The following is a 23,502-nucleotide window of genomic DNA, read 5'->3' as shown; positions in this document are numbered from 1 at the left end:
TGTAAAAAGCATGAAAATATGCTTCTGCTTCTCACACACACACACACACACACACACACACACACACACACACACACACACACACACACACACACACAGCCCCTCGGAGCAAGACCCCCACACAAAAATCACAGTGTACCATTCAATCAGTGCTTTTTCTCCCTCCTCTCCATGGTTCTCTCAAAGGTTTAAACCATGGCGAGAATGAAAACTGCCAGTGTTGGAAATCTCGGCCCATTGAGTAGGTGACAGGGTCTGCCAGAATATGATCCTAATCCTGTTTCCAGCATTCTTTTAGCCCAGTGGCATTGCCATTTCGCAGCATATTCTCTGAGCTGTCAGACCCGGGGAAATCCCTCTAATAGTGCATTGCCCAGATACACATCAAAGCTCTCCTGGAAACCACCAGCACGAACTTAAGGGAGAGGGAAGCACAAGTACAATCAGACTCACAGCTGCCCAGGAAAAAAAAAAGGCTTCGTCATTTAACTCACATTTTCTGCCGAAAAGTGGAAACAATCGTTGCCACTTTCCCTAACACCTTTCACAGACATAAACAGAGGGAAATGGGTTACGTGGACAGAGAAACAAAGAAGAGAGTGATATCAAGAGGCCGACAACAGGTGGCTAAACTGTGTATCCAGGGCCACCCTCCTTTAGTTCCACTTCATCTTCCATTTTCTTCTTGCCCTTTTTCTCTTAAACACTCTGACTGCCATCTCGCCCCTTCCTGGGTAATCTTCTTAAAGAGAAGAAAACCCCAATTCTCTCTCTTCTTAATATGGCTGCAGTCTAAACCTTGGGGTGCATTTCCAATGTGGGCGTCACTAAACCAAACGGGAGCTCTCCCAGCCACTTCACGGAGCATCGAGTCTGTCGACGGATGCTTAGATTACACAGTGAAAACACGTCTAGTATATGAACCTCATTTTATGAAAACCGTTAAATGGTACGGTGTTGGTATGGGCCTGTTGGATCAAACTGTAAGGTCCATGTGAAATATTTAAGTCACAGATTAGTGGCTTGTGATATGGATAAAACCTTTGCATGATAAACTCAACAGGTAACACAGTAGTTATAGTCACTGAAAACAGACCCCTGTACGTGTGTAGAAAATCCACCACAAATTCTTTTTATTATTTATTTTAAAAAGTATCTTTATTTACCACATTGAAAACAAATAAAACAAGTACATTCAGTGTGTATAAAACCTTGTGTCTATTGGTGAGGTTTGCTTCACTGCTGTGGCTGTAGATCTACTGTTCCAGTGTAACCGTTGAGTAATTATAAATTATTCAAAGTGGAAAAGTCTGAAAATTAAAGAAAAAGGCAGGTCAACTGCTCTCAGTCCGTCTCCACCTCTCTCAAGTTTCTAACATTTCCACACAAGCATCAAAAAAACACAACGTGCAAATGATCTTTTGATAAAATGTAAATAGACGACTGGATGCCTGTAAATATGAGCGAGCTGTGGAGCTGAACAGTAAAGAGACGAACAGCTGCACTCTGAAAATGAAGAAGGAAAAACGCACACACACACACACACACACACACACACTCTATAGCATTTCTGTGCACTCTGTGGTTGAGAACAGCAGAGAGCACATCCTGCTGGGCTCAAGTCTACATTAATGTATCTGCAACAAAGACCCCCACTGCTGAGATCTTCTGCCCCGCTGCTAGCTGGGACACGAGTCTGAACTTCACCTCTGGGCTGGAATCTCCACAGCAGGAAGAGCAGCTTAACTACTACAACCTGCAACATTCCTCCATGTGTGTCTTTACCAAACAGACACCTTAAAGTTTACTTTGAACCACTGACGGCACAAACACCGATTTAACTATTAAAACAACCTGCTGTAGATGCTCAGTTTTAACATTCATTCCGAGCTCGTGAGGCACAAGGTGAAAACATCAAACCATTAGTGTTTTTGCAGGTTTATTAACAAAAATTGTACTAGAAAACACAGCGGAAGCATGTGGGTGTGTAGTTAAATCCATAATATTCATCTTTCTAATACACAGCATGTCTCCCTAACACAGGCTTACACATAGGGACACAAACGCACAGCGCTTCATTGGCTAATTCAATAATGAAGCAGGCAGCCAGTCGAGTCTATAGACAGGCAGAATAGAGAGTAACTCATCTCTAACAGTCTGCCGTCTCCTGAGTGTTAAAACATGTAAATTTATGTAGGAGCCCATAGGAAACACATATTTACAATACGTTTAGGTAATCACAAGATATGCGAGGAGGCATTCGAGGCCCTGGGGACGAACGCAGTCAATACAAAAATAGTTTTTATGTGTCATTAATTCCCCCTGCATTCCCCGATACATCCCCCTTTTACCGCAGTAATACAGTAATCACTCACAATCGCACAGAAAATTATCTGCACTCATCTGTGGAATAAAAAAAAGCGGAGGGGCAAAACGGGGCGAGTCGTCCCATTTTAGCTCTCTGCTGCCTCTTTAATGTTCATCTGGGAGCCGCATGGCTGACGTCCATCCCGGCACGGGGATGGGAGTCAGCTCCGGAGCAGCTTAATGACAGTGGGATGTGGATGGTGGACTCGTTAAGAAACACGCACACACAGAGACACACACCTTTTTTCATGCTACATTGCCTGGGCCAGGACAACATAAAGGGTCATCGGCGGTGTGATGGAAAAAAAAGAAAAAGAGACACCTCTGCGCTCACATTAGGCTGTGATAAGAGGAACCATTTCACCTCTGAGTGATGCCGATGCAAAAACGGACTCAATCCAGCTATAGTAATGAAAGCTGCGCAGATTCAGATGTGAGAAGCCAAATGGTCAAAGAAGTCATTACCTGCCTTTTCATTACGCCCTCCTCTCACACAGCCATATATCGCATTATTAGGCAAAGCCATCAAACCTGATGAATAAGCAAAGAACAAGACAAGCCCATTTTCATTGCCGAGCTAAAGAGAGCAGGTAATTCTGATGGAAATTTGTGTTTTTTTCCCCAAACCACAAACATCATCCCTGTGCAGCTGACAAAGTACAGCAAGACAAACACACATAGTGGAATTACAGTAGCATTTCCACATATAAACGCTCAGTGTCCTCTAGTGGACAAGGAAGATACAGGACACTTGTAATCTTGATCTACTGTTGACACCTAGAGGGCAAAAATTAAACAGCAACTCATAAATAGCTATATATGAGTGGAGGAGACCTTTAAAGAAAATGACACATCCTTCCTAATTGTAATCTTAATCCTCTGTCCATTGTTTTCTTGTAGCTATCGCCTGTAACTTACGAGCACCACTTAAATATTAACATTTAATCACACTCAAAATGTGATAAGAACGTAAAGTGCTGACTAACAACTTATTGAATGACTATTTGACTTCTTCTCACACGGCCATATGCATATCCTGGTTGTGTGTCACATCTCTTTAATATGTCACAGTAGAAAAGATCTGTGCAAAGAACACTCTGGTGCACAGTGTGCCCTCGGGTGATTTCTAGTGATAATGTAAATTTAACTTACATTAATTTGAATGGTTTACTGATAAAAACCTAAACATCCACATCGTCAATAAGTTCAGTTTAATTATTCGTTTAACAGCAGTTTAGTGCATCAATCATGATGACCAGCATGAATGATGAGGACACTGAAGGGACGGGTGTCAGTGCAGGCCAGACTTTAGGAAGTACTCCTCACATCCCTTTGAAACTAAAAAGAGGTCATTCATCAGCTCGTGCAGCTAGTTTTAAAGCATAAGGACCCTACTAGAAAGCTGCAAAAAAAAAAAAGTGTTAGGATTTGGATGGGATATTGTGCGCTCAGAGTCACCTGTCCTCGTGTCTGGTGAATTGACTGATCCAATTCTGCACTGAGGAAAAATCTCTTTCCTGTTTGTCTCATGCTTTACCTGCACAATCTAAAACTGATATTATTTACATGTGCTGTGTAGCCTGCAAAGGTGACCCAGTGTTAAGGCTTAGTAATCATATAGGACTGAGAAAACAGAGGAAAAAGGAGAAACGTCTCTGAGAGTCATGGTTGGCTTAGAAGGCTTCAAAAAGCTCCGGAAAACAGTTATGATGAAAGCCCGGGTCCACCAGAAGCAGTTTGCAAATCCAGCTGACTCCAAATCTGGCAGCAGAGTTGCTCAGTATTTGAAAGTCTCAGGCGAACTTGTGCAAGAGTCCACGTCCTACGTCAGCCTCTTTAGCTTGCACATGTAAATGGGTCCAAAGTTAGCTGCTAGGTGCGGGATGACCATCTCGCCCAGGTGGAGGTCCGGAGCGAAGTGAAAGGTGTTCCCGAACATGCGCATCAGGGGCCTCAGATCCACAACCTGAATGTGATCGAGATATGAGGAAATAAAAGAAAAATGGGCAGTTATTCGAGGTCTGATTTCAGTTTCTGTGCGTTTTATATCTCCCACAACTTTGACGTGTTTCTTATTGATACAAAAAAAGTCTCTCACTAACCTGTAGATGGATGCCATCTTTCTCTCGAGCTTGGTAGATAGCCTGTTCAACCACACTGAGGTTCTGGTTCTGTGAGAGCGTGCAGGTGGAGTAGAGGATCTCCCCACCAGGACAAGCAGCCTGGATTCCCGCTCTGCAGGAAACACAGAGGGTTCGATTTACATAACATCTAAATAAAAGTTCTCACTACCAGCTGTTATTTTGCTTAATTGTGCGCATATTTATATGAAACCATGCAAACTTTAACAGCCTCAAAGCCCATTTTGTTCACATTTCCTCCAAACTTACAGCAGCAGCTCCAGCTGTAGCTGCGGGAGCCTGCGTCTCTCCCCAGTCCGATTCTTACTGAATATGTTGTTGTCGTCCTCCATGAGTGAATGTCTGTCTGTGGTGCAGGGAACGTCAACAAGGACCTGAATTTAGAGGGAAAAAAAAAGGAAAGGCTGAACAAAACAAAGTTTTTGAATAAAAACATAACGACAAAGAGCAAAACGTGAAAAGGATGACTGTGACAATGTGGCACTGGCTTACTCTGTCAAAAGTGTTGCTTTCAATTTCCCCCCATTTGGTGCCATCGAAAGAGGTGATGCGCAGGTTCTCATTTGTCAAAAAATGCTTAGGAACATAGCTGTGGAGGACCTTCCTCAGTCGTAGTGTTCGAGACACTGAGCTGTCATTTATGCACAAAAACCCTTTGACGTAAACACAAACAGGTGGACGGTTAACAGCAGAACAGCAAATAGAGCATAGGTGATAAAGACTTTTGGCCCGGCGATTCAAAAAACAAACTGAAAAAGGGTAAAAGTACTTTGACTTACTGATGGCCTGGGTCTGAAGCAAAGCCAGGGTCTTGCCTCCTGGAGCAGCACAGAGGTCAAGCACGCTGTGACCTTCTTGAACATCCAGTGCAAGACAGGGCAGCAGAGATGCTGCGTCCATCAGGTAGTAACCCAACAGGCCGTTCTTGTCTGGCCTGAAGAGGAGAAAAGAGAACTGAGGATCAGACTGCACGCTGCTAGAAGATGCTGTTGTTAGTAGCAGGATAGGAAATATTGCTCACCTTGCAGGCTTGAATCGTGTCACGTCGCCTCTCGGAAACACTAAACACTTGATGTTTGGGCTTAGAGATAGCTGCTCGCCATCAGCGTCAGAGCTCTTCATGGAAACATCACTAGGTTCCTCTGATTTTTCCTCCAAGCAAGAAGGAACTGCAAATTACATGCCAGTCAATAGATGATATACAGTGGGGAAAAAAAGTATTTAGTCAGCCACCGATTGTGCAAGTTCCCCCACTTAAAATGATGGCAGAGGTCAGTAATTTGCACCAGAGGTACACTTCAACTGTGAGAGACAGAATGTGAAAAAAAAAAATCCATGAATTCACATGGTAGGATTTGTAAAGAATTTATTCGTAAATTAGGGTGGAAAATAAGTATTTGGTCACCTCAAACAAGGAAAATCTCTGGCTCTCACAGACCTGTAACGTCTTCTGTAAGAAGCTTTTCTGTCCCCCACTCGTTACCTGTATGAATGGCACCTGTTTGAACTCATCATCTGTATAAAAGACACCTGTCCACAGCCTCAAACAGTCAGACTCCAAACTTCGCCATGGCCAAGACCAAAGAGCTTTCGAAGGACACCAGGAAAAGTATTGTAGACCTGCACCAGACTGGGAAGAGTGAATCTACAATAGGCAAGCAGCTTGGTGTGAAAAAATCAACTGTGGGAGCAATCATCAGAAAATGGAAGACATACAAGACCACTGATAATCTCCCTCGATCTGGGGCTCCACGCAAGATCTCATCCTGTGGGGTCAAAATGATCATGAGAACGGTGAGCAAAGATCCCAGAACCACACGGGGGGACCTGGTGAATGACCTGCAGAGAGCTGGGACCAAAGTAACAAAGGTCACCATCAGTAACACACTACAACGGCAGGGAATCAAATCCCGCAGTGCCAGACGTGTTCCGCTGCTGAAGCCAGTGCATGTCCAGGCCCGTCTGAAGTTTGCCAGAGAGCACATGGATGATACAGCAGAGGATTGGGAGAATGTCATGTGGTCAGATGAAACCAAAGTAGAACTTTTTGGTATAAACTCAACTCGTCGTGTTTGGAGGAAGAAGAATACTGAGTTGCATCCCAAGAACACCATACCTACTGTGAAGCATGGGGGTGGAAACATCATGCTATGGGGCTGTTTTTCTGCCAAGGGGACAGGACGACTGATCCGTGTTAAGGACAGAATGAATGGGGCCATGTATCGTGAGATTTTGAGCCAAAACCTCCTTCCATCAGTGAGAACTTTGAAGATGAAACGAGGCTGGGTCTTCCAACATGACAATGATCCAAAACACACCGCCCGGGCAACAAAGGAGTGGCTCCGTAAGAAGCATTTGAAAGTCCTGGAGTGGCCTAGCCAGTCTCCAGACCTCAACCCCATAGAAAATCTGTGGCGGGAGTTGAAAGTCCGTGTTGCTCGGCGACAGCCCCAAAACATCACTGCTCTCGAGAAGATCTGCATGGAGGAATGGGCCAAAATACCAGCTACTGTGTGTGCAAACCTGGTAAAGACCTATAGTAAACGTTTGACCTCTGTTATTGCCAACAAAGGTTATGTTACAAAGTAATGAGTTGTATTTTTGTTATTGACCAAATACTTATTTTCCACCCTGATTTACAAATAAATTCTTTACAAATCCTACCATGTGGATTCATGGATTTTTTTTTCACATTCTGTCTCTCACAGTTGAAGTGTACCTCTGGTGCAAATTACTGACCTCTGTCATCATTTTAGGTGGGGGAACTTGCACAATCGGTGGCTGACTAAATACTTTTTTGCCCCACTGTAAGTGAGTTTTTAATAGTGTTAATTACTAAGATATTGACTTTTCCCAGTGAAATGTTTTAGTAAATAGTCTATTGAATGAATTTAAATCAAATCATTCACACTCCAGCGCTAGCTTCATAAAATTTTCTGAACTCTTCAGAGCATCAGAGATTGCCACAGCACAGCATTTCCTGCATCAGTAATAAGCAATAACCATAACTGTGACTGAGGCTAGCGCACTTACCGTCTTTCTCTCTTTCACTGATGAAATCTACGCATCCCTGAGCTTTGAGCTCTGTCAGAGCAGCGTTATGGGAGAAATTATTGAGCAGGGCTCCATATTTTCTCTCTGACAGCATGGCGAGTCGCACTGAGGGCCACAGCTGCCCCAGCTGAGTGCTATAGGTGGCGTCAAAGTGATGCACGGCCAATCTGGTGGGTGGGAGCTTGGGACGTGTAGCAGCCTGTCAGAGAGCAAAGGAGGAGGACATTTAATATAAATGTTAATTCATTTTTATCAATGCTCTCTTTGTGCCAATTTCAATATAAAATTTAAATGCCCAGGAGAGTGGAAAGCTGGCTTTAATACGTGTAAAATTAGAGTAGACCTATAATGTACATCTGTGTACAAATATATGTACCTGACCATTTTCAGAGGCAAGTTTTCTTTTTGTAAAGCCACACAACACTGACCTATGAATCATTTCAGAACAAATGATGATGAACCAGGGTTGTGTCTTAACAAACAACTTAACAACTTAACAAAGAACCAGTTTTAAATTGTATCTTTAGGCACTTTGTTACTACCAGGCTGTCACAAAACACATCATCTCTTCCAATTTCTTTAATTGAATGTAAAATGAATGTAAAAAAATGCCAAAGATAAAACAGTTTGATAGACAAAAAACATCATTTTTGGACTGATTTGACCAAAGAAACCAGACGAATCGAGAAAAAAAGGGGCTAAAACCCCCAAACTATCTACAATATGAACAGCATCTGAAAGTCATGTTGGGTGTTGGGGATCTCGTCAAAATGGATGAAACTATAAACACAGAAATGTATGGTCAAATTTCAATCCACTTTGCAACACATCTAGGAAGTGTCTGACTGGCAACAGGATAATACAAGTAAATCTGGATACAAAAACACAAAGTGAAACACTATCAGTCATGGATTGGACCTCCCCAGAGCCCGGATTTCGACGTTCCTGAAACAGTGTGGGGTCATCTTGACAGATAACAAAACAAAAGGCAGCCAACATCCAAAGATGAGCTCTGAATGTCCTTCAAGAAGCCCGAATAACTATTTCTGAAGATTACTTAAAGAAATGACAATAAGCTTGAATAAAGATTAGGATCTCAATCTCACTAATAAGAGAGTTCCTGCTGTGCTGAAGAATAAATGTGGTCAAGGCAAATATTAACTTTCAAGGTATTTAGACCTGTACAACCTCTGTCTTTACCTTATATCAGAATCAGAGTGAGAATACTTCATTAATCCCTAAGGAAATGATGTGGGTTACAGTTGCTCCAAGACAGTAACAGTAACAGACGAAACGATTTAACTAATACAATATGTTACAGAGTTTACCATTTTTTCTCTTTTTCACTGTGTTTAGCAGCCACACGAGATCTAAATGCAAATACTGTCTGGCATTATTAATGTTGAGCACGTACCCATTTCTCTTTCACTCGGTGTCGTCTGGGTGTCAAACATCTTAAATCTTTAACTTTTCTTAACAGCAGGCTGGTGTCCCAGAGCAGCGCCATCTTGCCGTGCCCCTGCTTTTTTTTCGTCCGACTTTGCGCTGACAGTTAAACAATGGTTCCGCACGCATTGAATATTTGAATGGGGTAGGGCCTTATACAAAATGGAGATCTGTTATTGGTTCACATGGACATCAATAATTTCAGTCAACCAATAGGAAACGTTATCCGGTTATCCTTCTAGTAGTTTCCGGCGTGTGACCGACCTCGCGTCCTCGAACAGAAGTAGTGAAACCGAGGAGTTTCAGCTTTCTGAGTTTTATTTTGTAAAATTGTCAGACATAACCATGGTTTTCGAGAAAAAAATGCTCACACACGGGGACCCCGACGATGAGGTACCGAAAAATATCGTATTGTGTCTTTATAGACTGGTCTGTGTATGTGTTTGACGAAGTTACCCAAATCTGCTGCTCAGTTTAGCGGTGTAACCTGCGAGTTTACTGTCAGCTCTTTTAAGACCCTTTAATATAATTATCGCCATTAAACGAGGCTGGCAGCTGACGGTGTTACCCTGAGAGACTGCTTATTTTAACTGTGACTGATTCAGTGCGTTTCATACGGCACAGTTTTATTAGGTGATTACAATATCTGGACATTCTTTAACGTAATTAATAAAAATGTACACAAAACTTAAAAAAAGCCCTATAAATCTGTAAGCTGTGCTGGGTTGTAACTGGATTTTAAAACATTGATATAAATGTCTCTGAATAGGAGGAAGATGCCCCTGCTGAGGAGGAGGAGGAGGAAGAAGAGGAGGAAGAGTTGGTGGTAATTGTTTATTTATTAATACTTATTATAACAACATGTATTCTGGTCACAAACAGCTTTTTATGTAGGACGAAAGGTTGAAAAAACCCTCATACCGGATGGGTTAAAGTCTGACTGATTTATCGGCGGGCCAGTATTATCAGCCGATATTACCTATGTGTCTGTGTATTGGTATCAGCATTTCTATATAACGAATTATATATTTAAAAAAGACAAACAAAAGAAACACCCTTCTTCTATGGTATAAGTGTTGATGAATATTTTGTCCGCCAGAGGGCACTCTGCAGCTTCCCTGCTTGCAAAACTTGTTTGATGCACAACAAACCCAATAACCAGCTGATCTGAACAGTGTAAATAAGTTGATTAAAGAAAACAAAATGCCAGTAATGGATATTGGAGAAATCAGTTTGTTTTCTGTGTTTGAAAGGAAAAGAAATGTATCAAAATACCAGATTTTTACATCACTAGATATAGTATAGGTCTTAAAATATTTACTGGAAGAGCTAGGAATGAGCATAGTGGTGCACAACAAGGTAAGTTTAGTGGCTTAGTGACGGATCTCAAGCTTAACATCAGAGTTTTATATTTTAGGAAATCAGCTCTCTGTGTACCTGGTAACTTACGCTGAAAACATATAACCTAGTCTGGAGGTGATCTTCAGAGTTGTGAGTTAAAATCAGTTGGAAGTATTTTCACTGACTCATGTGCGTGTATTCATTTGGTGATGAAAAACATGTATAAATGTTTTATATTTTGTTTTAATCTGCTATTAAGTCTCTTTTGTACTGCTAGTATTGCACCTACTAGAAAACAGAACGGACAGCAGAATACCTGTTCAATCATTCAAATTAATTTCACTTTGATCTGCTAAAATAATAATGCAGTTTCCACATTAGGCTGTGGGACAGTAACCTTCAATGTTTAAATGGATCCAGTTTAAAATTTCTGAGCGCAGCCATGATGTTAGAGATAAACGGCAGCACTGAGAGCACCCAAGTGTTAAAATAATTAGCTTAAAAGGTTTGTTTTATTGCTCGGTAGAGTAAATCACTTGATTAACATTTTTCTACAGAAATAATAAACAGCACTCCAAAGGGCACTCGTAGGGATCATTTTGAGTAATATGATGCTTCCACAGCATGTCTTTATCCTGTCTTCCTTCTCTCACCCCAACCGGTCGCAGCAGATGGCCGCCCCTCCCTGACCCTGGTTCTGCCGGAGGTTTCTTCCTGTTAAAAGGGAGTTTTTCCTTCCCACTGTTGCTAAAGTGCTTGCTCATAGGGGGTCATATGATTGTTGGGTTTTTCTCTGTATGTATTTATTGTAGGTCTACCTTACAATATGAAGCGCCTTGAAGCAACTGTTGTTGTGATTTGGCGCTATATAAATAAAATTGAATTGAATAAAACGCCCCATTTTGAGCACACAGAAAGCCTGGCTTATTAAACCTCTAACTTCATTATAAAATCACCTTCATGGTTTGAGAGTTGTTTTCCTACCAGAGTTTTTGCCATCATTTTCCTGATGATTAGCATGGCTTCCTTTCTTTTTAGGATCCTCTAGAAGCGATAAGAGCCAAGTGTGAGGAGACTGAACACTGTGTGCACTACAAGGAGCGTCTGGAGCTCTGTGAAACCCGGGTCAGTTCAAGGTCCAACACTGATGAGGAGTGTACAGAAGAACTCTTTGACTTCCTGCATGCGCGGGACCATTGTGTAAGTGTGCGCTAGACAAAGGAAAGATTATTCTCCTAGTGAAGATGCTCATTGTGCCACTTTCTGTCTCTACAGGTCGCACACAAGCTGTTCCACAATGTGAAATGACAACCCGTCCAGTAGACCCGATATAATTTCTGATAATGTAAAATAATCTACAAATGAAGCCTGTTGTTGTTCTCCTGAATTCCCTTTGACTACGTTCCTGACACCTGTTTGTATGCAGTGCATACTAATATAGCTGATAGCAGTATCGACATCAAGAGTCACTAATAACATATTGGAGCATACACTTTAAAAATTTGTGTCAAGAAGGGATTGGCTGTAATGAAAATGTGATGAGGTGGAATGTTGGAGCAAGTATGCTGCTACAGTAATGGAAACCGGCTCAGGTTTGGTCATGACTTCACTCTGCTGACCAGAAAATAAAGGTTGTCTTTGGATTCCACTTAGTCTGAGCTGCTTCTTTTCAGAGCATCTGCGTTCTCGGGAGGACTCCATGACTGATGGTTTAGTTTTATCCAGCCACTAACGCTAAATGGTCTCACTGATGTTTACGATGACACAAAATTGGTCTCTGGCATTTCTATTTAATGGCGCATGCACTGGAACACTTGTCCCACGTTTGCAATTTTTGAAAAGCAGTTGAGGTAAAGTTAATTAGATCAGAGCATTTTTTCTCTCCCCACAGCTTTAACACAGACACGGTTAATTCCCTTACATCATCCCAAACGGGTGGGAGAATGTTAGGAGTGGATGCTGCCACTCGGTGACTAAAGGCAGCTATAGATTTTATTTTCTCCCCGAGACCTCTAAAGCCAAGGAGCGTCATTGTTTGAGTGTTTTTCCTCCCTTAAATATTAAGGACTGATAAAAAACGTCACACAAATAATTTGGCTAAAATTTTATTTGAATACATGTAAAAAAATAATTTAAAAAAATAACCTCTGGGAAAAAAAAAAAAGTATAGTGATGAGCAGATGGTGGCAGTGTGACTCCAAGTAGAGATTGAAGTCTCAAGAAAATAAGGTTAAATGGTGAAATAGCTCAATAGCTCATGCACATAGTGCATATCATTAGAGTGGATTTAGAGCCAGCCTCACCATGCATTTTCTTTATTGTTGCTAACAAAATCATCCATGGAGGCCTGCAGAGAAAAATGAGGACAAAGAAGATCATAAGTACAGCTGGTGAATGAAGTTTTTCATCCACAGCACTCCAGTGTAGTTTGATCCATCTCACCAACTCTAGGGAAAAAGGAGCTTTCCAAAATATTACCTGAGAGATTTGGTCTCATTTTGTTCTGCTTAACATAAACTTAACATTGAACTATATAAAAATGAAAATGAGAAACTGAAAAAAAAAAAAAATGAAAATGTGAGATACGAATAAACATTTTCTACAGGCTGAGGTAATATTTGCCCTCACCTGCATGAGCAACCTTTCCTTCCTCAGTTTTCTGTAGAAGAGGAGGACTTCTGGGTCTGCCCGGACCACGCGGGGGTCAAAGTCCATGACCCTTAGACCCTCGAGGCTCCGAGCCCGAGACAGGGCCACGTAAGCCTGGCCACTCTCAAACACACGAGCCAAAGATATTTCCACACAGTCCAGCGTCATTCCCTTCAAAACAAAAGCATAAAACCATAACATGATAACCATCATTGTTACATAAAAACAACATGTACTGATGGAAGTCCAGTGTTTGAAAAACCCAAAAAGCTGACTACTCGATTCTAGGATTCAACTACAAACCCCAATTAGAAAATTGTTATGTTGCTGCTTAAATTGCAAATAAAAACACAATGTACCATTTAAAGAAAACATTCGCTCATTTTGAATCTAATGGCAGCAACAGCTCTTAAAACAAAAAAGTTGGGACAGGGTGTAGCGTCCACTCTTCTTTTAGCAACAGTCCATAAACATCTAAACACTGAGAAAACCAGCTGCTGGACTTTGGAGAAAATTATTATTATTATTATTGTTCTTTTAAAACCCAATAATGTTTCTGACCTGATGTTCATCCAGCTGTTTCTTTTTAATACCACTTTTCCAGCCTTTGTCGCCCCCATTTTTTGAGACATTTGCCGCCCCCATCAAATTCATCACGAGCTAATATTTTTCAGGACATGGTAAAATGTCTCAGTTTAAACATCTGATGTGTATTTTTGTTTTGTTGTGAATAAAATCATTGCATTTTTAAATTTTACAAGATCCCAGCTTTTTGTTAGCTGGAGGGAAACAAACAAAGGGTAATTGTTTAGTCTACAGTATAAGATTTGTGACAGGCCAGGAGCATCAACTTTCAGATTCACCTGACCAGCGTATACACCTCCAACCTGAAATTATAATTTATTCAGGTCACACTATGAGGACATTGGTATGGAATCTAATTTTTACATCCTTGTGCCCTGACATGTCTGCTGTAGATCACCCCTTTGCACTCATTGGTCATTACCAATTAACCCAATTATCCAGAGATGACCCTTTTACCTTTAGCTAGATTCTCAGATGGAGGTTAGGATATTGAGTGTGTTGGTGCAGCAGAGCGGAAGATTGCCAATTGTTGAGTTACAGCTTGTGGTTAGATTGGGCCTCTATAGCAATTTTCCTTCAAATTGAATTGTTGCACTTAGTTTTCCCTGCCTGTTATACGATCATTATAAGATTTAAAATGGCCAGTGGGACTTTCTATGTGATATTGTTGTTTTTGTGCTTTCTAGGTGGCATTAGAACAGTGAGGAAGGGAGAAAACAAGAGAGAGGAAGAGGACAGACCCTGGTCTGGCCAACTCTTTAACAGAGAGCCAGTCAAGTAAATTTGTGTTAAAATCTCAGAAAATGAAGAGATAATTAAAAATAAATAAATTTAAAAAAAATCAAAAAAATCTTACATTTATAAAGATATTATTCTGGTATATTTTAAGATGTGAAAAGAAAACTAAATTAGTGGTGTGTCCAACAAGCCAAAACAACTTGTTACTTTTACAATATGTTTGCTAATGTCAGCTATAGACAATAAAAAGCCTTTGAAATCAAGCTGAACATTCAGAACATGTTAAACAGAGGAACTCTGTACTTCGCTCATAGTGACAAACAGGAATCTGCGATTAACTGATTTTTAAATTGATCACAATGTGAATTATTTTATTTTATTTTATTTTTTTAAATAAAGTCAGCAATTGTAGCGATTAGGTTATGTAGTTTTTACTGCATAGCCACCACTGTTCCATTTTTGTAACTGGTCCAAACTAATAAAGATAAAAGCAATAAATATATTGGATGGCAAATATTTCCATGTAGTGGAACATAGAGTAAATTAAATATTCATTATATTCCATATATTCCTTTTTCTAATTTTTTATCCCACATTTTTAATTTATTACACTGAACACTGACAAAGTGCAGCTTTTCAAAGTTGGTGACAGAGAGAAAAAGATGTTTAGCAGGTATAATGTTCACCATCTGCAAACCATGTGACTAGATCAAGTTTAAAACAATATTTTTATAGTTACAAAAGGAGAGAAATATGTTTCCAGTAACAAGTGCAAACATGTCCAAAGAGTTTAAGGCAACTAACAGGCTCTGCTTGTACAACATTTCAATACAATCCATTTTATAGCTGTTGCAAGGCGGTGGACCATTGAACATAATTTGGCATGCAAGACAATCCAAATATAAACATACTCAAGCTTTCTTTTTAAAAAGAAAAATACAAAAATGAGCACCATCTGCACCTCTGAAATTGCCTTCTGTCTTCCTCTCACTCTCATGTTAACCAGGAGGCAAAGTGAATAATATGATGCTGGAATTAGACCTAATCATGCCATTTTTTTGTTGTTTGTTTTGTTGCTGTGAGGCAACAGTGCACCACCGTGCTTCACAGTTTTGAACTAATTTTTCATTTTTTAATTTTAACTTTTTAAATAATCATGTAAACAGTTTATCAAAGACAAACGCACATAAAACACTGGTGTCCCATGGCAACACCAAACAACGTGCTCTACAAAGAAAATATAAGGTCATCATCGGGAAGTGAGCACCGAATGTTTACTGACCTGGCTCTTGTGGATGGAGATGGCCCAGGCCAATTTGAGTGGCAGCTGCTGTCGGCTCAGGTGGATCCCACCACCGGACTTAAACACCCAGCGCTCTGGCTTCAGCACCTCTGTGACGCCGCACAGGAAACGCACACGTGGGAGTCCTGTGGAAACAAACAGCATTGGACAAGATGCCAAGGATGTAGACAAGTGTGTTTCCTAAAAAAGTCAAACTAATATGCAATCCTGTCTTGCCATTGCTTCCGTAGGATTTTTAACAAATATATTTTCACAGCTAGGTACGGACCATGTTTTCCAGACTCAAAATCAACCACGACACCTCGTGCTCCATTCACCAGACCTCGAGCAACATCCAAGTTCTTTGTTAGCATGACCTTAAAAATAAAAGCAAGCAGTAAAGCAGGTGTTAAAAAGGGTTTGTGTAAAATAAAATGGTTTCTCTGGGAACACACACACACACACACACACACACACGTACGTGCACACACACCTGAGCTCCCACTTTGAGTTGGATCAGCCTGCCGACAGGACTGTGAGCATCTATAGTGTTGACCAGCACTGGGTCGCTGTCTAGTGCCTCAAACAGACGCGCTGACCCTAAGGAGCAGTGAGAGATTAATTCAACTGAAAACTAGTGGTACTTCTTAAAGGAATGTGTAAACAGACAGTAAATGTGATGGGGGAAATGAAAGGGAAGACCTTAAACATACATATAAAAATCTGTTGCTACTGTCGGCCAAATACACTCCAAAGTTTCCTGAATAGTTGTGTCCATGAAAATACTGGTACACCACTACAGGAAATGACAAAATCAGCACCTTGTTGAGACTGAAAGCACCTGTTTGGGGTTCATCTTGGGTGAAACTGGGCATTTGGGGAGGCAGAAACATGTAAACACAACTTGAATGTATAGAAACAGCAGGAAAAAGAGTCAGAGTTGAGCTTTTCACAAAGTTATGGTTTTTTGTTCAGACGATCACAAATGTCTATGCCAGTTAATGAAACAGTTTGGAAAATAAATAAATAAAACATTTCTCAAATTGCCAGGCAGGACAGACCACACTCTTGAGAGGAAATGGATTATAACAAGGTTGTCCATTTTCAATTGGATCCAAACCAAACAAAGTAACACGTGTTTCTTTTTTTTGTGGGCGGGGCAATCAGAAGAATTCAGACCTGGTAATTGCTGGAGTTTGTTCTCGTTGGTGAGATCCACATCATCTTTGTGTGTGCACAGCCTGGTCGCTAGGATACCGTCCCTTTCAATCTGATGGTTGGCACTTTTGATCAGCTTGGCTGTGACTTCCTCCGTCACCCTGAATTGTGTTAATTGACAAAAAAAAACAAACAAACAAACCACAACCTTCCTTTAAAACTTTTCCTGCCCAATCAGACCAATTCAAAAACCTTAACAGCCTCGAGGACATTTATAACATACGTACATAAGTGGAAACAACATGGTGTAATACAATTTCAGGTGAGATTGCATTAGTTGAACAAAACAAAATGTGATAATGAAACAGGGTTACCTCCCCACCCTCACTGCCTGCAGGAGGGAGATGAAGCTCTGGTCTGTTTGCCTCCGCACTTCCGTTAACTCCATATTGATCTGGATCACCTTACGCCAACTCCTGGCCTGAAGGGTCAGAAAGTGGAAAAGTTCATCTTCCCCAAAAATGCATTAATGCTCTCGAGGAAATACGCAGAACAGAATAGACGTGTTGAAAAATGCAACGACTCAGTGCAGTCTCTCAGCACCAGAAAAGTAAATGCTTAACAATGCATAGAAATCACAGCCTTAACATCTAGTTTACACAAATAAATGCATTAAATATGATATTGTCATCTTTTAAAAATTGCTCTTCTAAGTAAGCCAGTTTCTTTCCAAACTTCTTTTACTTTAAATAATAGGCCTGGAACTAAGGGCCTAATCACTCTGTAATTAAATGGATTTTCACTATTTTATTTGAAATTACAATGCAAGTTTATTTACATACAAATACTAGAATAAGCGCGTAAGGGGGTTAGACTTTTACAGCAACCTGTACTCTAAGAAAATTTAAGTTATGGCAATTTTATGATAATTTTGCAGAAAAAAAACCAACAATATTTCCTTATAGTGCATCACAAATACGCTGTACTTTTCAGGACACGGGCGTAGCATGGAGTGGATCAGTCTCACCTTTTTACATCACATATGTGGACGTGCATAATGGATGTTCTATTATTGAAATGTCCTTTTATTTTAGCAAATTAAATGCAATATGGGCCATTTTCCATTAGCAACTTACAAGAAAAAAAAGTAAATACCATCAAAATTTGCAAGCGTATGTTTCCTTTCACAGTCACTGTTCAAACATAACTTTCAAATCGAGTGTACAGGAAAAGACCGTCTCTTATCCTGTAAAATACCTGGAAGTTGGGCACCATTTAAAATTACTTAAAATGAATAACAGAGTAATATGGGTTTCCTTTTCTATAAAACACCCAAAGTTATGCAACACTTCAAAAGTACTTGCACATTACGTCCAATTATTTAAGCACACTTAAATTTACTTGCATGATAATTAATAATGCTTTTTCCTGACTTGTTACCGCCGTATTCTAGTGTACCTACGTCTTTGTTTTATTTGTAGGTAAATATTTTTACATTGTCATTTAAAATTTTAAAAAGTGGGAAGTTAGACCCTTAGTTACAAGCTGTATTATAAAGCGTTACCTCAACTTCTAAGAGGCTCCACTATGATCTGACCTGAAAACAGAAGCTGGCTTTTTCTTTTCCCTTAGAAACTGGAGGCAGCTGAAGAAAGTCACCACAAACGATCAGCTGGATCCCTCCAAATGGCTCGGTAGACCTCCTCACTGACCTGCAAGATTTCAAAGAGTTTTAGCCAAGCATTTGTCTGTCAGACAAATTTGACTCTAGAATACTTCGACTCAGAGAGGAGTTTGTGGTAGAATCAGTGACACCAGAGTGTCCACGTCCTGTGGCTCCAAACCAAGCTCAAATCAGCACACCACCAGTTTTTATGATGTGTTTGTGCTGACATGCTGTGTTTGTGTGGTGCTGTGTGTTATGAGCAAACATCTCCACTTTAGTCTCATCTGTCCAAAGAACATTGTTTCACAAGCCTTGTGGTTTGTTTAGATAGAACTGCTTTAAATTTCTCTTTTCAGAGATTTTCTTAGTGTATTTAATTCTTGGTCCACATGTGTGCGTTGTTTTAAGGCAATTTTTACAATACTGCAGATCTAATTTAAACTGACTTGTTACTGCCATCAAAATAAAGAAGTAAAATAATATTTAACAAAATAAAAGATCTTCTTGACTTCAGCTCTAACAAAACCAAACTTTAAGCAAACACTTGCTATGGACTATGCTAGTATGTACATTTACATTTTGGAATAAATTAACATTACAAAGTCATTTTCGATCTCAGTCCAGGAGCCCATCTTTGAATCACCATCCTCACCTAGCTACTGCCTCGAGCTTGTCAAAGAACTGAGCCTCCACCATGGAAATCTCATCAATGATAAGGTGTCGACAGCTAGTCCAGTGCTGGAGCACCCCGGGCCTCTGAGCCAGCTCGATGCACTGCTCCACTGGGGCAGAGCCTGAGCCAATACCTGGAAAGAGCAACGATTCAGAGAATGGAAAGAAGATAGCCAGGAAGAACAAAAATGATTAACACCCTTGCAAATACTCAGCTCACATCCTACTGTATATTAAGATTTAATTAAAAAGGTCTGTTAAAAAGTGAAAAGATATCCGAGGAGCCCGCCTCAAAGATTTAAAGATTCATAAAGTGAAACGGGGCATCAAGCAGACATTGAAATGAGTCCAAGGATGTGGTTTTAATTAACTGAGTAAAGAAACAAAGAAGGGGCCAATTATAAGGACAGCTAAAACGATTATCCATATTTATCAGCTATATCCACTAAAACCTGTAATTTTAAGCAGTCTGTACTTATATAAAGTTTTTCTACATTTTCTATCCAATTTGAGCATTCAAAGTGTGTTCTTGCCACACGCACATTAATCTGAGTGCTTTTTTGTTTGCTTAAGGCTAAGCACTTAACCTCACACTCCAATGGAAGCAAATCAAGGTTCAGCATCTTGATGTATTCACAATTTAATACATGCAGGCTGGGGAGCCAAGGATCTTCAGACCTTCTGATTAGAAAAGGAGCTGCTCTAACAGTTGACTCCAAGAAAAGGATCAGCAGAATAATTATGTTTGTGCTTATAACCAATTTTCCCATTTCAGTTTTAGAACAAGCTTTAAAAAAATGATACCTGTAAATTGACCAATTATTTGTGTCATCTTGTTGATGCTGTGGGAAATAAATTGAGCTCCAGATAGTCACAGTGATTATATTAACACACTTCAGATAATTGACTGACCAGCAAAGTTGTGTAACGTTGTTCCTCCGATGTGACACGCAGCCACTCCCGTGCTGGCTGTGGCAAAAGTGCTCTTTGGTGGAAGAGATCCCATGATTCTCTTGAGCAAGAAGGACTTCCCTGTACCTGAAAACACAACCGAGCAATATTTACACCAAGCTGTGTTGATGAAAATGTCACAAGAGGGATTTTATAAGCAAGATGCAGCCTGTAATTTAGCAGAACAGTCAGACAAAACAAGTGTCATCACTGTGAAGCTTTATCTTTGTGCACTTTTTACCTGCACTTCCGGTGAAAAAGACATTCTTGCCACTCAGCACTGCACTGAGAACAGCAGCCTGCTCTTTGTTAAGCTTGCGTGATGGTAAGGAGAGGATTGGCTTCTTACTCGGGTTGGCCTTTACCTGGAACAATGACAATATCTGCTGTCATCTTTGTTTAAGTGTAACCCACAGTGTGAACAGAGAGAATGTGTTCAGGACACCAGTGTCTCCTGTGGGAAACAGTCCTGCAGTTTGCTGTGACGCAACCTGAATGCAAATGGGAGAGAGTGCTGTGTGTACAACTCACTGGGCTGAAGTTACAGTCACTCCTGGAGCGTTTGACCTGCTGTCCTGTACCTGCAGCGGTCATCCTATTACTGCGGTCCGTCAGTCCGTTAGGAGCCACTTTGCTTCTCAGCTCCTTGACTTTCTGGATGTCTTTTTGCTGCAGGGGGCTGATGGCCTCGAAGCTGCGGGGCAGGCCGGCCTTGAGCTTCTCTCGGTTGCTCAGAGGCTTGCTGCCCTGCCAGGCCTGGTGTTTGATGCTCAGGGTTTTGAGAAAGAGGCTAAGCTGGTCAGTTGGACAGTTTGACATGAGGACCTGGATGTTTTCAGGGACCAGTTTCACAGTGCACTTCCCATCTCTGGCAAACTTGGTGAAAAGTTTGAACTCTTTCAGATGGTAGCTTTGGGGCACTTTGCCGTCGTGGACTCGCAGGATGATCTCCTGGTACTCATTCCGGCCCAGAATTACTGAGGCTTTGCGGATGACCTTCCTCCGGGTGGCCTGTCCCGAGCTGTTGAGCTGCTCCACCGTCACAGTGCACTGAAGCTGTGCGCCGTCCTCTCCCGATAACATCACAGCGACTCTGAGCACAAAAACATACTTAACATGAATTAACAGTAAAACTAATAACACTGTAGCTGCCAGAGTGCATGAATCTTACAAAGAGGAAACGCTACTATGGTTTAAGAAAGTCTGAATTCAAAAGCAGCCGTGCTTGTACTACTCAACCTAAACAAACAACAAAGCTAAATATGCGATCCGGGTTTAAAATCAACCTCTTAACACTGTTTTAAAATACATTTGTGCTAACCTTTGTGTGTCAGCTGCTCCTGCACTTCTGAACGCCGATTTTCAAATTGTCGGTGCGTGAGATCAGCCAATAGCAAAGCGATGCTCCCGGCCAATCAGAGAGAGGAGATTTAACATTACAACCAATGGGAGATGACAAATGACGCCCCCTTGCTTCCTGCGACCAATCAGTGAGCCCGTTGTCGTGACGTTGACTTTTGAGTGAAATACACATGGCTATCCGGAAATTACAATGAAGGCAGACAAATCAGTCCGGTGAGATCTCAACAAAGCAGCTATTCTCACTTCAAATTTAACAGAAAACACATTTAACAGATTGTTTGTGAGTCCTTCGGAAGCATTTGTAGTCTACCTTAAGTGCGCATGCGTCAACCAGTTGTTCCTCCTTTTTTTCTTCAACTTTTTTCTTACTTATTTCTTTGTCTTTTACTTTGACAAAGTAAGTCATGGGGTGTTTGTCACATAATGCCCTTAGGAATTATTAATGTATTCTGATCAATTCTGATTGAATATTATCTTCAATGTATAAATTCGTAAATATTTTTGTGATAAGACACGCTACAGTTAGCAAGAAACCACAAAGACAAAGTACTGTGCAAAAGTCCTGAATCACACGTCGTTTCTTAATATTTTTATATTTTATATGTTACTAGGAAATGGGAACTAGGTGCAGAGATTAATGACTGAGTGAAATACACGTGGAAATACAGTATGTGGATATTGGCTGCCTTTTGTTCTGCTCTGTTAATCCTGTATTGCTTCAGTAATGTTGAGGTCTGGGGATGCCATGACTGATAGTGTCAAAGGTGTGTTTTTCTTTTCATGGATGAATCGTTGGCAGTGTGTTTAGGATCACGGTCGTGCTGAAAGATGTAACTCTTGCTAATCACACACTTTCCAGATGATATTACACAGTGGATTAAAATATGGCCATACTTTTTGCGTTTACTATTCCATTGATTTTGACAAGATCATTAACACTGCTGGCTGACATGCAGCCCCAAACGATGACAAAGCCTCCAGTGTCTTTTAAAGATGGATGTAGACACTCTCCTGACCTCCTCTGTCCATACTGACGGTGATTTGTTTCCTCAGTTCTCCTCAACACACTGCACAAGCAACAAAGTGTTTAAAGAAACAATTTAAAACTGTGTTGTTGGTTTTTTTTTTTTTAACTCAGTTGTCTGTAATGTGTAGAGGCAACACTGTTTCTACAAAGCCAGTTGGTAAATCATTACATTAAATTCTTTTAATAATCAGACTTCTTTTTTTTTTTTGGTAAAATAATTCTAAAAAAAGGAAAATAAATGAAACAAACCAGTACTTGAATCTGGAAAAAGAAATGTCCTTCTCTTCTTTTGATTTCTTTTAGTCATTAATAGTATTTCTCTTGACATTATGACTATTGTGGAGGCAGATTTCTTTTCTCATGTATTAATCACATATTTAATCATATCACATTAGTTATAGTAATATCACTTTCTCACTTTACTATAGTAAGAGCACCAGTTTGCAGTGTGCATATAGAATAAATGTGGAGTAATGAGTCCTTGGCAGAGAATGAAGATATTCCCTTTGTGTGTTTAAATCTCAGTTTTACTCTTCAATCTTTTTGCTGCCAGTCTCGTTCTCTGTGCATCTGAGTCGCTTCCTTTGGAAACGGCCTTTTAAGAAATGTGAGTGAAAATGAAAAGTCAAAGCGGGATAGCAGGATGAAGTCCACTTGTGATTCATAAAATGACCTGTCTCCCCAGAGCCAGGACCTCAATGTTAATGAAGCAGTGTGGGATCATCTTGACGGTAAATGGAACAAAGGCAGCCAACATCCAAAGATGAGCATTGAATGTCCTTTGAGAACCCTGCAGAACTATTCCTAAAGACTACTCAGAGAAATTACAATAAAGCTGCCCAAGCAAGTTCAGGCTGTGTTGAAGAATCGTAAAACCCAATCTTTGCCGCTACTACTGTGTTTCCATGTGTGTTTGCACGTCTTTCAATAAATCACTGCACATTTTTCCCATTTTCCTTTGCTTCTGACTTTTAAAGGCTTACTTAAGTGAATAAAAAATGTCTTGCTAAACATTTCACTTACACTTAGCTGTGATCATCCACATTGATGTGATTATGGTGCA

The 23,502-nt window shown here is 40.5% G+C and overlaps 3 protein-coding genes across 3 annotated transcripts; 1 reads left to right on the top strand and 2 right to left on the bottom strand.

Moving 5' to 3' along the window:
• Nucleotides 1–1,160: 1,160 nt before the first annotated feature.
• nsun4 (NOP2/Sun RNA methyltransferase 4) lies at nt 1,161–9,115 on the bottom strand. Its single transcript, XM_085389919.1, has 8 exons — nt 8,977–9,115; nt 7,542–7,761; nt 5,530–5,677; nt 5,288–5,442; nt 5,001–5,161; nt 4,758–4,882; nt 4,470–4,602; nt 1,161–4,333 (listed from the first exon to the last, which is right to left on the bottom strand). The coding sequence occupies exons 1-8, from the start codon at nt 9,067–9,069 to the stop codon at nt 4,190–4,192; spliced, it is 1,179 nt and encodes a 392-aa protein (XP_085246045.1). The 5' UTR covers nt 9,070–9,115; the 3' UTR covers nt 1,161–4,189.
• A 139-nt stretch (nt 9,116–9,254) lies between these two features.
• LOC146648362 (cytochrome b-c1 complex subunit 6, mitochondrial-like) lies at nt 9,255–11,997 on the top strand. The gene is made up of 4 exons (XM_085390101.1): nt 9,255–9,401; nt 9,778–9,834; nt 11,388–11,549; nt 11,625–11,997. The coding sequence occupies exons 1-4, from the start codon at nt 9,354–9,356 to the stop codon at nt 11,655–11,657; spliced, it is 300 nt and encodes a 99-aa protein (XP_085246227.1). The 5' UTR covers nt 9,255–9,353; the 3' UTR covers nt 11,658–11,997.
• A 449-nt stretch (nt 11,998–12,446) lies between these two features.
• On the bottom strand, nt 12,447–21,461 carry pif1 (PIF1 5'-to-3' DNA helicase homolog (S. cerevisiae)). Its single transcript, XM_085390113.1, has 13 exons — nt 21,372–21,461; nt 20,582–21,143; nt 20,292–20,415; nt 20,012–20,137; nt 19,080–19,233; nt 18,359–18,473; nt 17,136–17,242; nt 16,783–16,922; nt 16,097–16,203; nt 15,893–15,980; nt 15,604–15,749; nt 12,978–13,169; nt 12,447–12,696 (listed from the first exon to the last, which is right to left on the bottom strand). Exons 2-13 carry the CDS (start codon nt 21,131–21,133, stop codon nt 12,649–12,651), a joined length of 1,899 nt encoding a protein of 632 aa, XP_085246239.1. The 5' UTR covers nt 21,134–21,143; nt 21,372–21,461; the 3' UTR covers nt 12,447–12,648.
• Between the last annotated feature and the right edge of the window lie 2,041 nt (nt 21,462–23,502).

The sequence above is a fragment of the Rhamphochromis longiceps genome, linkage group LG18, assembly GCF_057381845.1.
Source record: "Rhamphochromis longiceps isolate RC_006_pf linkage group LG18, R_longiceps_female_GT1.1, whole genome shotgun sequence".
In the NCBI taxonomy this organism is placed as follows: domain Eukaryota; kingdom Metazoa; phylum Chordata; class Actinopteri; order Cichliformes; family Cichlidae; genus Rhamphochromis; species Rhamphochromis longiceps.
Note: the sequence above shows the minus strand (reverse complement) of the source record. Positions and strands in the feature narration are given on the sequence as shown.